This window comes from Neoarius graeffei, chromosome 15 (genome assembly GCF_027579695.1).
Source record: "Neoarius graeffei isolate fNeoGra1 chromosome 15, fNeoGra1.pri, whole genome shotgun sequence".
Classification (NCBI taxonomy): domain Eukaryota; kingdom Metazoa; phylum Chordata; class Actinopteri; order Siluriformes; family Ariidae; genus Neoarius; species Neoarius graeffei.
Genome location: NC_083583.1, coordinates 24,776,753 through 24,790,169, shown reverse-complemented (window position 1 = coordinate 24,790,169; position 13,417 = coordinate 24,776,753). Strand labels below are relative to the sequence as shown.

The window sequence follows — 13,417 nt, the reverse complement described above, 5'->3', positions numbered from 1 at the left end:
TACACAGCGCGTGATGCGTGTCTATGTAGCGGCGGCCCTGTACATACCGTATACAGTAGACATCCAGCAAGACCTGTATCAGTGTCATGATTTAAACTTGTAATTTCTTAACTGTCAAATTCCAGGAGTGTCATTTCCTGTGCTCTGGTCCACTAGGATAGTGCAATAAAAATGACAGAGGCTAACAGGCTAGATAAACTCATCAATAAGGCAGGGTTCAAAAGTGTTGGTGGAGTTGAGCATAGTGTCCAGATTGATAGCTATTACAGAAAATATCTCCACCTTCTCCAGGGCATACTTGTCAGTTTGTGGAGTACATTTAAAAAGATGATAAAAAGTAATGATGATAGGAACAAATGCAAGAGGAAGTCATTCCTGCTGACAGCTATCAGACTGCACGACTGTACTGAAGCTAGACATGGCCACTATGAGGATCAGTGGATTTGTAGACTGTTCAGGGTTGTTAGCCAGTAAGTGAGAGTACGACATTTTATTTGTATCTTTAATCAAAAGCATGGTCTGTCAGTTTGAGAGCAGTGTTTATACAGTTTATGTTAAGATTTTACAATGATTTCCTCTCTCTGTCAAATAGTCCCTGCTCGTGTACAAATTTGCTCTGCTTCTGCTCAAAAAACCTGCCCTCTCTCTCTCTCTCTCTCTCTCTCAGCCCCTGTTCATGCTCAGACTGCTTTGGGCACTCGCAAATCTTCTGCTCACAGCTTTCTGTGCTCTCTCTCAGATATTGGTGATTTGACCCAATTAAAATTCACCAACCAATAGAATGCAAGGTATGATATTGACCAAATAAATTGTCACTGCCTCTTTGGCAGAGGCTTAGCCAGGATTGGGAAGGTTGGGAGTGGGGGGGTCATGTCTGGGGGGTCTCCCCTGGAAAATGTTTGAAAATTTCATCTTTTTTGGTGCAATCTGGTGACTTCTGGAGCTGCAGCTGCACCTTAAAAAGAAATGAAAGAAAGCATTAAAGGAGAACTGAAGGCAAATTTTTTATCATCAAAATTCTATTTCTCTCATTTTATTAAATATAGAAATGCATTTTTGATAGCTATTTTGCCACTGCTATAGCAAGTTATGAGCGTTTGAAATATGCTATGTAATACATCAGTCCATATGTCAAAGCAATGGCCGTAAACGAGATTCGTTGAGACCTGTGCAAGACATCGTAGGACGGAAGTAAAATGTATAGCGGAAATCAAAGTGACCAACATCTGCCAACGTTGTCAAAAAACGCACGCACCCTCTTTCGAACGCTGATGTAATCAAGCCGGAAGTTTAGTTTGTTTTGATAGCAATCAGGAAAGTTTGAAAAAAGTAGGCAGTAATCGTCATTTAAACTCGTTTTTGTGCAATATTTTGTTTGGAAAACAGTTTTCAAAATGGCGGCACTGACACCTGGCTGACAATTCACGTTTCGAAGTCTCGCACAAGTCTTGTGAAGATCGCGCGGATAAGCGACGCCTGCTGTGGACCAAAGGAACTAAATTCAACATGGCTATAAACCAAATAGGCCGATAAGCATAATATTTAATTGCAATTAGTTGCCAATATGAGTCACAATATAAGGTTACTAAAACCAAAAACATAATTGAATAACACGTTAATTAAGAACTAAAGCAAGATTAAAAATGACTTCAGTTCTCCTTTAATTTTAAGTGTGAATTATATTTTATTAGGCATTTAACACCGATTTTTTTTATTTGCAGAAGGCTGAGGGTCTTCATCATCATCATCAGTCTGCCTTGGTCTCTTGGCAGAACTTTGCTTTCCTAATGGTTTCTTCTATTAAAACATACATGAAAACATTTCTTAGTAATGCAGGGTTGGACTTAAAGCGGTCCCCACTGGGAAAATGCCCTACAAAATCATAAAGGACTCCATTTTGGAAAAACCATGGATTCCAGGGGCTCAAAAATTTGAAAGTCTTAGTCAAACCCTATACCTTCTGCATGGACAAAATCTTGCTGTATTTGAATATTAATCCAAAGCAACACAGTACATCTTTCACAGACAGAATACTCACTGTTACTTAGAAACTTAGTTATAAGTTCCTTTTTGATCAAAGGATTAGTGTTTTTCATGACCCGACCCAATATGTGTGTGTGTGTGTATGTATGTATGTATATATATATATATATATATATATATATATATATATATATATATATATACACACACACACACACACATACATTATATATGTATATATATATGTATGTGTGTATGTATGTTATTTTTATATATATATATGTGTGTGTGTGTGTGTGTATTGCAGTACATAGGTACTTAGTGGTCACATAAAAAAAAGTTTTCCCTCCAAATAGCCTGAACTTTGTGTGACAGATTTTATCCTGTTTATGGTGGGCGTTTCCACTGCAAAAGAGAAAACAATCAAAACCAAATGAGTGAAAGTGATTTATCATGCCGTTACCATGTGAACAGTCTGTTATGAATGTGTAAGTGGGCGCTCAGCACTCTGACTCCAGTGTGACTGAGTAAGGTGACAAGTTTTATGTTTCATCTAATTTAGGTCATTTAAAAACTATAATATTTGGCAGTGGGCACATAGGAAAGTGTAAAGTTTCTGTCAGTATGTTTATCATGCTTGTATAATGAAAAACACACAAAGATATCTAAATACATGACCAACTTATTCTAAACCTGTCGAGCTTCGCCGGCGAAGCTTTCGAAACTTTATAGTATTTTGCTTCCATTCAAGCCTTGTTTCGAAGTCTGACCAATAAGAACACTACATTTTTGGCGGTAATTTTGATTTTCTTGATTTAACTTCTATATATGGAAAGCACACCCGCCGGGCATGCCCCGGGAAACCGCTGACTGTCGACAAAAATGTCCACAGAAATGCACAAAATTACTTCACAAAATTTCACAAAATTTGGGTTAACACAGGTTAGTATAAAATTTATAGGCCATGATTGGGGATTTGTGGCCATGTTTTTTGACAATTGGCCATGGAAAACACAGCTGTAAGACTCGCTAGCTAATGAACATTTACTGTTTAACTGGAAGTCAGTGTGCTATAGAGCTACTATATGTACCTATTATAGTAAAGAAATTATGGACACATACATGTATTAACTCAAAGTCTAACAAGAAAATAATTGAAATGCATACAGTACTGTGCAAAAGTCTTAGGCATCCTTTTTTTCATACAAACTTTTTGTTATAGATTTCTATTTTATGACTTCTAAATTATGGAGTCAGTACAAAAACATTTTAGAGTTCCAAACATTTGTTTTCCAGCACAAAAGTAAATCGTCATCTTCTTCCTTGTCCAGCACTATTACCAGGTCAGGGTCCATGTGGACCCTGTTGCTCCACATTTCATATTGATTGGAGCATAGTTTTCCGCTGGATGCCATTTCTGGGCTTGAGAAACAACCACTCACACCTATGGACAATTTAGAGTAGCCAGTTAGCCTAACTGCATGTCTTTGGATTGTGGGGGAAACCGGAACACCCGGAGGAAACCCACACAGACACGGGGAGAACATGCAAACTCCACACAGAAAGGCCCCCATCAGCCACTGGGCTTGAACCCAGAACCTTCTTGCTGTGAGGTGACCGTGCTAAGCACTACACCACCGTGTTACCCCAGCACAAAATTAAATGTTACAGAAATAAAAAGTTTGTATCTGAGCAGCATATTACATAAGAGAGCACTTTTCAGATTAAAAAAGAAAACATGATGAAGGCTACTGGGTACAGAAATAGGTAAAAAAATATATATTTCTGGCTACAGAAATAGGTAAAAAATATATATATATATTGTGTGTGTGTGTGTGTGTGTGTGTAATGTTCTTCCCACATCACAGGCACATTAGGCAGCACTGATCTCCGTTTTCGTAGCCCTCGGCCTCTCACCTATTGAGGTATTTCACCCACGTGACCAAGTCACGTGACGCAGCCATTTTGGACGGCACGCTTAAGTCCTTCAGTGCAAGGCGGTATGAGATGGTGGAGACCTTTGCACATTTTAACAAGAAAGTAAGCTGTGATTCGTGTTAAATTGGATCTGTCTTTTATCACAAACACTGTACCCAGCCTTGGTATGGAGCCCTGTTTATTTATTTCTGTGTCCCGTTTCTTTCTAGCCTCTGTTATTGCATTTTATGTCTGATATCTGCTACATGCAACCCTAGACAAATTAACACTGCCTTGTTTCACTGCTCAGATGGGTTAACAAACACTGACCCATTTACTTTTTGCTATATATTTTATCAAAATTGCATTAACTGATAAACTAACCTGAAATGAAATGATCACTGCAAAGTCTGGAGTACTCTGTTGGCTCCCAATCCTGTCTCTTCACAGCTGCAATCCATTTGACCCTCTTGTCTGGGTCAGTAGGAAACCGGTAGTGATGTGTCGGTCGCGAACGATCCGGTTCAAAGAGCCGTCTCTTTGAAGTGAACGACGGGAGCCAGCTCTTCGGTGGGAGTCGAGTTGGGGAGCTGAATTAGTTTTTTGTCCTTAGGTGCCTCAGAGAGAGAGAGACTTTCACAAAAAAAGTTGCTGTCCGATTGCGTCTTTGTGTTGTCTATTACCATTCAAAGGAAAAAAAGTAGCATGGTGTACGCCTACTTTTTTTGGTTGGGGGGGGTTGATGTCATTCACAGCTGCGAAAATACGAAAATTGGTGTAATGCTTAAAGCTGTGGAGCGCAGGGGAGAGGAGTCTGTGAGGCACCTGAGGAGGGGAAAATCAGCTGTGTATTTTATATTGGTAATATAACAGTTTTGCATTATGTTTGTGAGAAAATAATTTATTAATTGGTAAGTAAGTTTTATTTCTATAGCTAGAACATTGTTACACTGCTATACTTTACAAAGCTTTACAATGGCTACAAAAAATAAAAAATAAAATGGAAAACATCCTATTGATAAAATATAAATAATGTAATTAATTAACTAGTTAATTGCAGCAATTAAATCAAAAATAAAATCTCAGGAGCCATTTGGGAGCCGAAAGAGCCGGCTCCTTATAGTAAGAAGAGCCAAAAGAGCCGGCTCCCGAAAAAGAGCCGAAATTCCCATCACTAGAAACTGGTAAAAGGAGCGTCCTGCACGCTGTCCCTGTCTGTTGTGGCAGCCCACAGCACAACAAGCAAACACCATGGTTATTTATAGAGTGCTTACTGACAAATTAATCTATTCTAGGTGTCTGTAACATGTTTTTTTTCAAGCTGGTTCTCCCTCTCTGTCTGCAGCGTTAGTATGTAGCTTGACGTTCAAAATGGTGGACACCGGGGCGTCACGTGACCCTGTGACGTCAGGTGAAATACCTCAATACAGCTAGGGTTACAGTGGGGGGCTAGTCCTCTGGTAATCACGAGAGTTTGACTCCCCACTCACATCTGTATTACAGCATGCCTTGCCAGACAGAAGTAGGAACTTTTTTTTTTTTTAATGAAGGTCTTTGGCATGACCCAACCATGAATAGAACTCATGACTGAAAGGCAAACGTGCTAACCACTAGGCCAACTCATGGCCTAGTATATTTTATATATAATTTTTTCCCTTTTTTTTTTCCAATATCTCCTGTTCCACACTCCAGCCCAGATGGTGGCAGTAATGCACTTTTAATTTGGTTTGCCAACCGCCAAAAAAAACCCTGAAGAACAAGAACAAAATGGCAGTGTGTGTTGCTGAAACAACCGAGGGTGAAATAAAAACTCGAAAACAAAACCTCCAAAAATAATAAATGAATAAATAAAGCAACAAAAGATGGAATAAAAGTATTTGTTGGTAATGTGTATATATATTTTTAATTTTCAAGAATTATTATAGCATTTTTCACAAATTGTTCCTGTCATTTTGCCAGTTTGTTTACATTCTAAGCAGAAATTATTTTGTTTGAAATTTTGTATAAAGTTTTTATTTATTGAATTTGCAAAAAATAAAAATTCTCTGTTTCTCAAAATCCAGTGACTGTAGATAGAATAAAACAGTCATTCCATTCAATCTTGTCATACATGGCTAATAGCCAACTTGGTGCTATGGCCTCGTCGGCTATCAGCTCATGCACGACTCGATTTTGTGGAATAACTTTTAAATAGTATTGAGGTGTAGAAGAGTAAAGGCAAGTAGTATTTAATGTATTGAAAGGGTGTGAATAAGACTCATGGGATGAGCAGAGGGCATTCTTTATGATTAGACCAGCAGCTCATAGGTGCAAACCTAAATTAACTTTTACTTTTAAGCAAAAGTGAGACTTGGACATGGACTGTTTTTGGTCAATGCATTCTACCAAAAGGAGATTTCTCTATCCATATGAGATTATCCACAACAACAGAAGATAAGTCACAAAGTTCCAGGCAGAAATAAAGTATTTGAACTGTGCAATTCTTCAGCATGTATTGTTTATTTTTCTTTTTTTCTGACTGTCCATCCATTGATTCCATCCATCCATCCATCCACCCACCCAGAAGCATCCAATAATGCACTTCTGCCATACTATATGATTCCTATAATTATCAACATATATGTCACTAGATGACACATTTAACGGTGAGTAAAGAGTAATACCAAAACATTGAGTCCTCCGAATCAGGTGTATACTGAGTCGGTAAAGCAAGCAGACACCATACACAATCATTCACTCCTATAGTTCTCCTATAGCATGTGGGGATTAATGAGTGCCATTGTTCTGCTCCACATCAGTGGTCCAGAATGAAGCGTACTTTTGTGCCTATTCAAGATCCGTATTAAAGCTGTTGTCTTGAATGTTCCAATAGCTGCTTCAAATTACCATGCATTGAATCTGTTATAGAAAAAGGACTAAAATGTAATCTGTACAATTATTACTAATATTTCTTTTTCTAAACGAGTTATCTGTGTTGAATGGTGACTTTACTACAAATCATAACACGGATTCTTTTGAAACCGCCTAAATATGTCTCGTCTCATCTCATCTCATTATCTGTAGCCGCTTTATCCTGTTCTACAGGGTCGCAGGCAAGCTGGAGCCTATCCCAGCTGACTACGGGCGAAAGGCGGGGTACACCCTGGACAAATCGCCAGGTCCGCCTAAATATGTATTAATTGGAAATCTAACAGCAAGAGAAACAGGTTGGGAGCATTTAGACTCGGAGACCTCTGACCCAATTATCCTATTATCCCTCTGTCACCCTGTCAGTTTTTCAATTTCAATATTCACCAGTTCTCTAAACTCACAGTGGTTCTTCACATCAGATGGCAAATTAATTTATTTCTTAAGCTTCCAGCCAGCAAATTATGCTTTTTTTTCCTTTTTTTTTCTGACATTTTTCTTCGCACTGATGAGAGGTGACCTTTTTAAAGAGCATCTCCTTAAATATGTAGGTGGTTTGGACAAATAAACCAAAAACGAGACAAGACTGAAGATTTTTCACAATGTTAATGCTCGGCGGGACACTCAAGCCTCCACCCGAGAGAAAATTCGGTAAATACCATGGGCTTCACATCTGTTGCAACCATATTTCTTCTCTCAGCCCTGTAATAAAATATTCATGTCACCAGGCAATTGTCTGATTACAGTGCTGATGTTTCCTTCACTTGGCTGAGCTGCTAGCTTGGGGCCAAGGAACACACTGCAGATGATTCTCACAGATTTGCTCTGACAGACTGGCCTTGAGCTCTGAAAGGCATTGATTCAATGAACCTACAAAAATAAAAGATTACCTGTTCATGATGTGATGCGAGTGTGATGAGTTGAAAGGAAAACTGACTTTTTGACTTCCACTGACCTCTTATCGTGTTCTTGCCATATATTTATATATTTAAAGCTGGGATGCGTATCTGTATGACTTTGAGGCTGAAGACGTCACTTAACCTCAGAATAATTCCACTATCACAAGCGACCACTTGCTAATATACTGCTGATAAACACAGCTTAAACATTTCCTATAGCAGGTTCTAGAAAAGAGAACAATCGATTGCATGTTAGGATTTATGTAACATGGTTTGATAACCCCTGTCAGAAATTCTTGAGTCAATAACAAGCGTCAGAATACAAAAAAGGTACAAGCCAGACTTCCTGAGGAGTGAGAAAGTGTGTGTGTGTGTGTGTGTGTGTGTGTGTGTAGGGGGGTAATGACACCAAAGAGATCAGCGCAGAGCCAAGCAAACTCCACCCACTGCATCAGCTTGCATCGTCTGAGCTTGTTGCTATGGTGACAGGTTTCAGCAGTGAGCCATGCTTGTTATGAAACTCATAAGAGTTCCCAACGACCCTGAAAATGAGCTGGTCATGTAGTCAAAATAGGCTTTCTAAAGGCAGCCTTGCCGCCTCTTCCTTCCTCAATCTCTGTGGTAGTATACAGAATCACTTCCGATAGGATGAATTAATATTTACACATGTGTAACCCAATCCACTGCCTCTGGACTGTCAGCATTGGAGAACCATTTCAGTGGTAGCAGAATAAGTTTAGATTTCATGTTTGTCAGTGCAGGCCAACATGACAAAGAACAATTAGCATCTTGTGCTGGATTTAATAGGATTAATTGCGTAATTGCATGTTGCAGGCAGACCTGTCTGTTAGGTAGGAACACGTACGTATACAGGATTGTGTTCAGGAAAAGAAAATGCATGTTTTATTCAGTGAAATAGTACAAAGATGTTAATTGCTTGTTTTGTGGTAGTGAGTTTTTGCTGTTTTCACACTGTACAAGTCTCTTGGGAGACTCATTGGGATTTGAAATGACACAATGACCATGAGAAGGATAGAACAAGTCATTCATTTTCTTGATGCACTGATTACAATTCCAGGCATTTAGCAGATGCTCATATCCAAAGCAACATACCCAGACCAGCCTGGGGAGCAGTTGGTGGTTAGGTGCCTTGCTCAAAGGCACTTCGACCATTCCTGCTGGTCCAGGGAATTGAACCGATGACCTTTTAGTCCCAAAGCTGCTTCTCTAACCATTAGGCCTTTGCATCAGGGCTTCACCATTTGGCCTTCTCTAACCATCAGGCCTTCTCAGTAGGAATAAAATAATATTCAATCACTCACATTAGTCACAAATTCTTTTGAAGACAGAAATAAAATTAATCTTATGATGCCACTGCCTTTACAAGAAGTTAGCCATGAATTCAGAAGAATGAAAGTCTGATATAATTTGAAATCAAATACCCGGGGTTTTTAGGGTAACCTGAACAAATCCTCAGCAGTGTGCAGACAATGCAAATACAAATTTCTCCAAGAAGCTTGAATAGCCGAATCAAATTTCTGAGTGAACTGAATTGAAATAAATAGTTCATAATTTACTAAATGAATGGCCAAAGTCCTTCCTGCACTATTTAATGGCACGTTTGGTGGCACCAATCTCCGTTTCTGTAGCCCTCAGCCTCTCGCCTATATCACATAGCTAGGGTTACAGTGGGGGGCTAGTCTTCTGGTAACCGCAAGAGTTTGACTCCATACTCACATCTGTATTGCAGCATGCCTTGCTAGAAGGCACCATTTTTATGATGGTCTTTGGTATGACCCGACTGTGAGTGGAACTCGTGATCTCCCAGTGGACACGCTAACTACTAGGCCACTTGCCAGTCTATGAATGGAAACCCATTGAATTGTGAATTAAATTAATTCACTTCAAGCCAAAAGACTTAAACCCCTACAATGAAAAAAAAAAACCAAAACATCTAAGCAAGTGAAAAATTTTCAGATATAGGCAGTTTGATGTAATATTTCTCTTTTTTTTTTTTTTTACCTCCACCAAATTTGTTGGAGGAGATTGTTTGTTTGTCAAGGTCAAGGTCTTTTTATTTATCATTTCAACCATATACAGTTGGTACAGTACACAGTTAAAACGAAACTATGTTTCTCCAGGACCATGGTGCTACATTGAACATCACAGGACTACAAGTCTACATATAGCAACATAAAGTGCAAGAGTGTAACGAGGGCAACACTGCAGACAGTAAATGACACAATAGACAAACAATAAATGACACAAACAATATAAAGTGCAGACACAAGCAACATAAGGTGCAGAGTTGAGCGTGCATACTGAGGTAGTATATGAAAGGAAATAAATAAATGTAAACTTTGTGTGTATGTTCCCAACATAACTCAAAAAGTACTGAATTGATTTTGAGGAAATTTTAAGGAAAGGTTTGCCATGGGCCAAAGAACATTTGATTCGATCCTGATGCAAATCCAGACATGTGGCTTGGCGGAGGTATTCAGTCTACCGAGTGCCCTTCTAGTTGATAATTGCTTTTCCTAAATTCAAGCATGTCTTATTCCATTGACACATCAGTTTGTTTATTTAAATAATTTATTTCCAGAAAGAACTGTTAATAGAATAAGAGTATCCATCCATCATCCTGTTTAGGGTCGCATGTAAGCTGGAGCCTATCCCAGCTGACTATGGGCAAGAGGCGGGGCACACCCTGGACAAGTCGCCAGGCCATCACAGGGCTGGCACTACCCCTTTTCCACCAAATCAGTTCCAGGGCTGGTTCACAACTTGTTCAACTTGCGAGTCAGCTGAGAACCAGTTTGCTTTTCCATAGCTCGGGGTGCTAAGGGAAGCCATGTCATTACGTCGCTGTATATGTCAATTACGTCGTTGTATACGTCAGTTACGTTGCTACGTTTGCATAAACCTTGGCGCGAATATCGAAGCAAAAACAATACGGAAGAAGAAGCAGCAGCAACAACAACAACAATAATAATAATGGATGACTTCGCGTTTGTACAGCTGCTGCTTCTCGTCACTTAAAAATGGCGATCTTTCGTGGTCTTGTTATTGTTGTTGGTCTTAACAACCCCCCCCGCTGACGTAAGCGGTTCTTTCCTCTGGCCCAGCAGAGAGTTGGTGCTAGCCTGGAACCGGTTTTTTCTGGCCCCAGAGCCAGTTCTTTGTCAGTGGAAACAGAAAACCCGGTTCCAAACTAAGCACTGGCCCCGAACCAGCCCTGGAACTGCTTTGGTGGAAAAGGGGCAATAGAGACAAACAACCATTCACACTCACATTCACACCTACGGTCAATTTAGAGCCACCAATTAGCCTAACCTGCATGTCTTTGGACTGTGGGGGAAACCAGAGCACCCGGAGGAAACCCACGAAGACACGGGGAGAACATGCAAACTCCGCACAGAAAAGCCCCTGTCAGCTACTGGGCTTGAACCCAGAACCTTCTTGCTGTGTTAACCACCACACCACCGTGCCGCCCTAGAGAAAGAATATTTAAGCTTGAAATGAACAAAATCAGTCTTATACTTTGTTAAATAATATCATAAAGATTTCTCTTGCTAAGCTATCATTTTTTACCGTATCATTTGAGGTTAAAGTACAGAATACCTGTTTACTTCTTACAACTCTTTTACTCCACAACTATTTGGACAACTGATTGAAGACTAAAAGTAAAAAGCATCTATAAAAAGCAAGAACTGGAAATGTGATTCATAGCTTTTTATCCAATGTCCCATGGTCCATCAGGCATAGATAACCAGGTACATAACTTCCATTTTTGGTCAGAGGAGAAGCTTTCGCTCTGTATCATGAAATCCATTTGCTAATGCCCCTTTACACAAAGCATGACCCCAGTGCCGTTGCTTAGAAGCCATTTATGAGTCCCCAGCCAGCTTTTTGGCTTTTATAACCCCTAGCCTTTGATTGCCTCTTGAATTTGCCGACTGCGAAGCGCTCGAGTTCTCCTTATTGAGCTGGCGGAGTGGCTTCGTCCTTCGCAGCTGTGTTCCTTTTCTCTCAGCTCTTCTTGGCAGAGATGGAGCCTCTCCCTGACTTCCTGTTGCATAAAACCTGCCTGGCTTTTGTTAACTCCTGTAGTAGCACTTGGACTAAGGCTGTTGCACATAAAATTTTTAGACTTTCAGAAGTGTTAAAAATGTGTTTATGAATGCTGTGTGTGTGTCCTGCCTGAAGATATAAAAAATTGTCATGAATTCATCATTACTGGCTAATGATAAATTCATTATTATGAATATATAAATACCTTTTAAAAAGGTGCAGTGATGTGTTTGGTGTGTTGTTCTTTAATAAATTAAAATCCATAATGGTGAAGCTGTAGGGTGATAACACTCTTTTTTGTGCATTCTTTTGCACCACGGTGTCATGATTTCGCATCCCAACAATGGCATAGTCATCCATGGCCAGAAGCCAAGGGAGCAAAATTAGCCGTTCTCTTTGGGTGGGAGGGCATAATCACTCTCCCCTGTCAATCACAGCAATGCTTGCCAATTGAGGATGTCATGTATGCAGAAGAGGGTAGATAGTGCTTTTCTCTACTCTGATGCAGCATGAGCAGCAGTTAGAAAAGATGTGGTTGGCTTGCTTTACAGGTCTCGAGGTTCCAGTTACCGATCCCCGGTTGCTAACTGTTGTATGAGCTCTGTCCCACCATCCCGTTGTCATGGATATTTAAATAGTTCTACATGATCACGTTTTAATATCGTTTGTCTTGTCTTACAGAAATCTGTCCAAGAACCCACTTACCACTCTCTCCTGGCAGCTCTTCAAGAACCTTCAGCTGGTCGAACTGTAAGTTCTTTAAGGCACTGTGTGTGTGTGTGTGTGTGTGTGTGTGTGTGTGTGTGTGTGTGTGTGTGTGGGTTTTTTTTTTTAATTATTATTTTATCCGGTTTCTATCATACAGAGTCAAACATCTTTCTCATGCACTATTATAAGAACTTGAGACAATTATGATTAGTAAAACAGTTGGTGGGATTTGCAGCGATTAGCACATTTGACTTCACAGTCAGCATGTAGTCCTTGAAAGATCCTGTGACTTGGCCAGGATGTGTGAACCTGTGATGCGTCATATCTTTTGAAGAACATTTGAAACAGATATCAGAGGTCAGGATGCTCAGCAGCACGTGTCCCACAAATCACTGTGATTATTTAGCATTTGATGAATAGTACCTTTTCCAATTAGAGATGCTTGATTGTACGTCGGCATCCATATGTCTAAATAAATGTCCTCCATTAACTAACAGCACAGGGAAAAATTGCAGTTTCGATTGCTGTCTGCGATTTATGATGCAGCCTTTCTGCAGATGCAGACATTGCTTCAGTCTGTTATTAATTTCATGTTTTTTTTCTTTAGTCATGTTGCAGTGGTCATCCTCACATTTCTAGCCCGAGTGCTTGCTGATTAAAACGATTAACCAGGAAATTTTGAAATTACAGGGTTATGAAATGTCATCATTATACATTAATACAAGATGTTCTAAATGAAAAAAAAAAATTAAGCGGACTTTAGCTAAAAAAAAAACATGTTAAAGTTGTAACATCAGTCCGTTGGGCCATTTCCCCGGGTGCGGCCATACTGGATTAGCCAGATACATGGATGTATTAGGAGACGAAAACGAGGGTGGCGCTGCGTGATGTAGGATTCCGTACGACAGCATACTGTGTCACGCATCAAATGG

General features: G+C 39.8%; 1 protein-coding gene across 1 annotated transcript in view; it reads left to right on the top strand.

Annotated features, from left to right (window-relative positions):
- Positions 1 to 13,417, top strand: part of ntrk3b (neurotrophic tyrosine kinase, receptor, type 3b) — a 324,652-nt gene that overhangs the window by 121,257 nt on the left and 189,978 nt on the right. Inside the window, exon 4 of the mRNA XM_060941065.1 lies at positions 12,459 to 12,527. Coding sequence (XP_060797048.1) covers positions 12,459 to 12,527 — 69 coding nt within the window. The remainder of the gene's footprint in view (positions 1 to 12,458; positions 12,528 to 13,417) is intronic.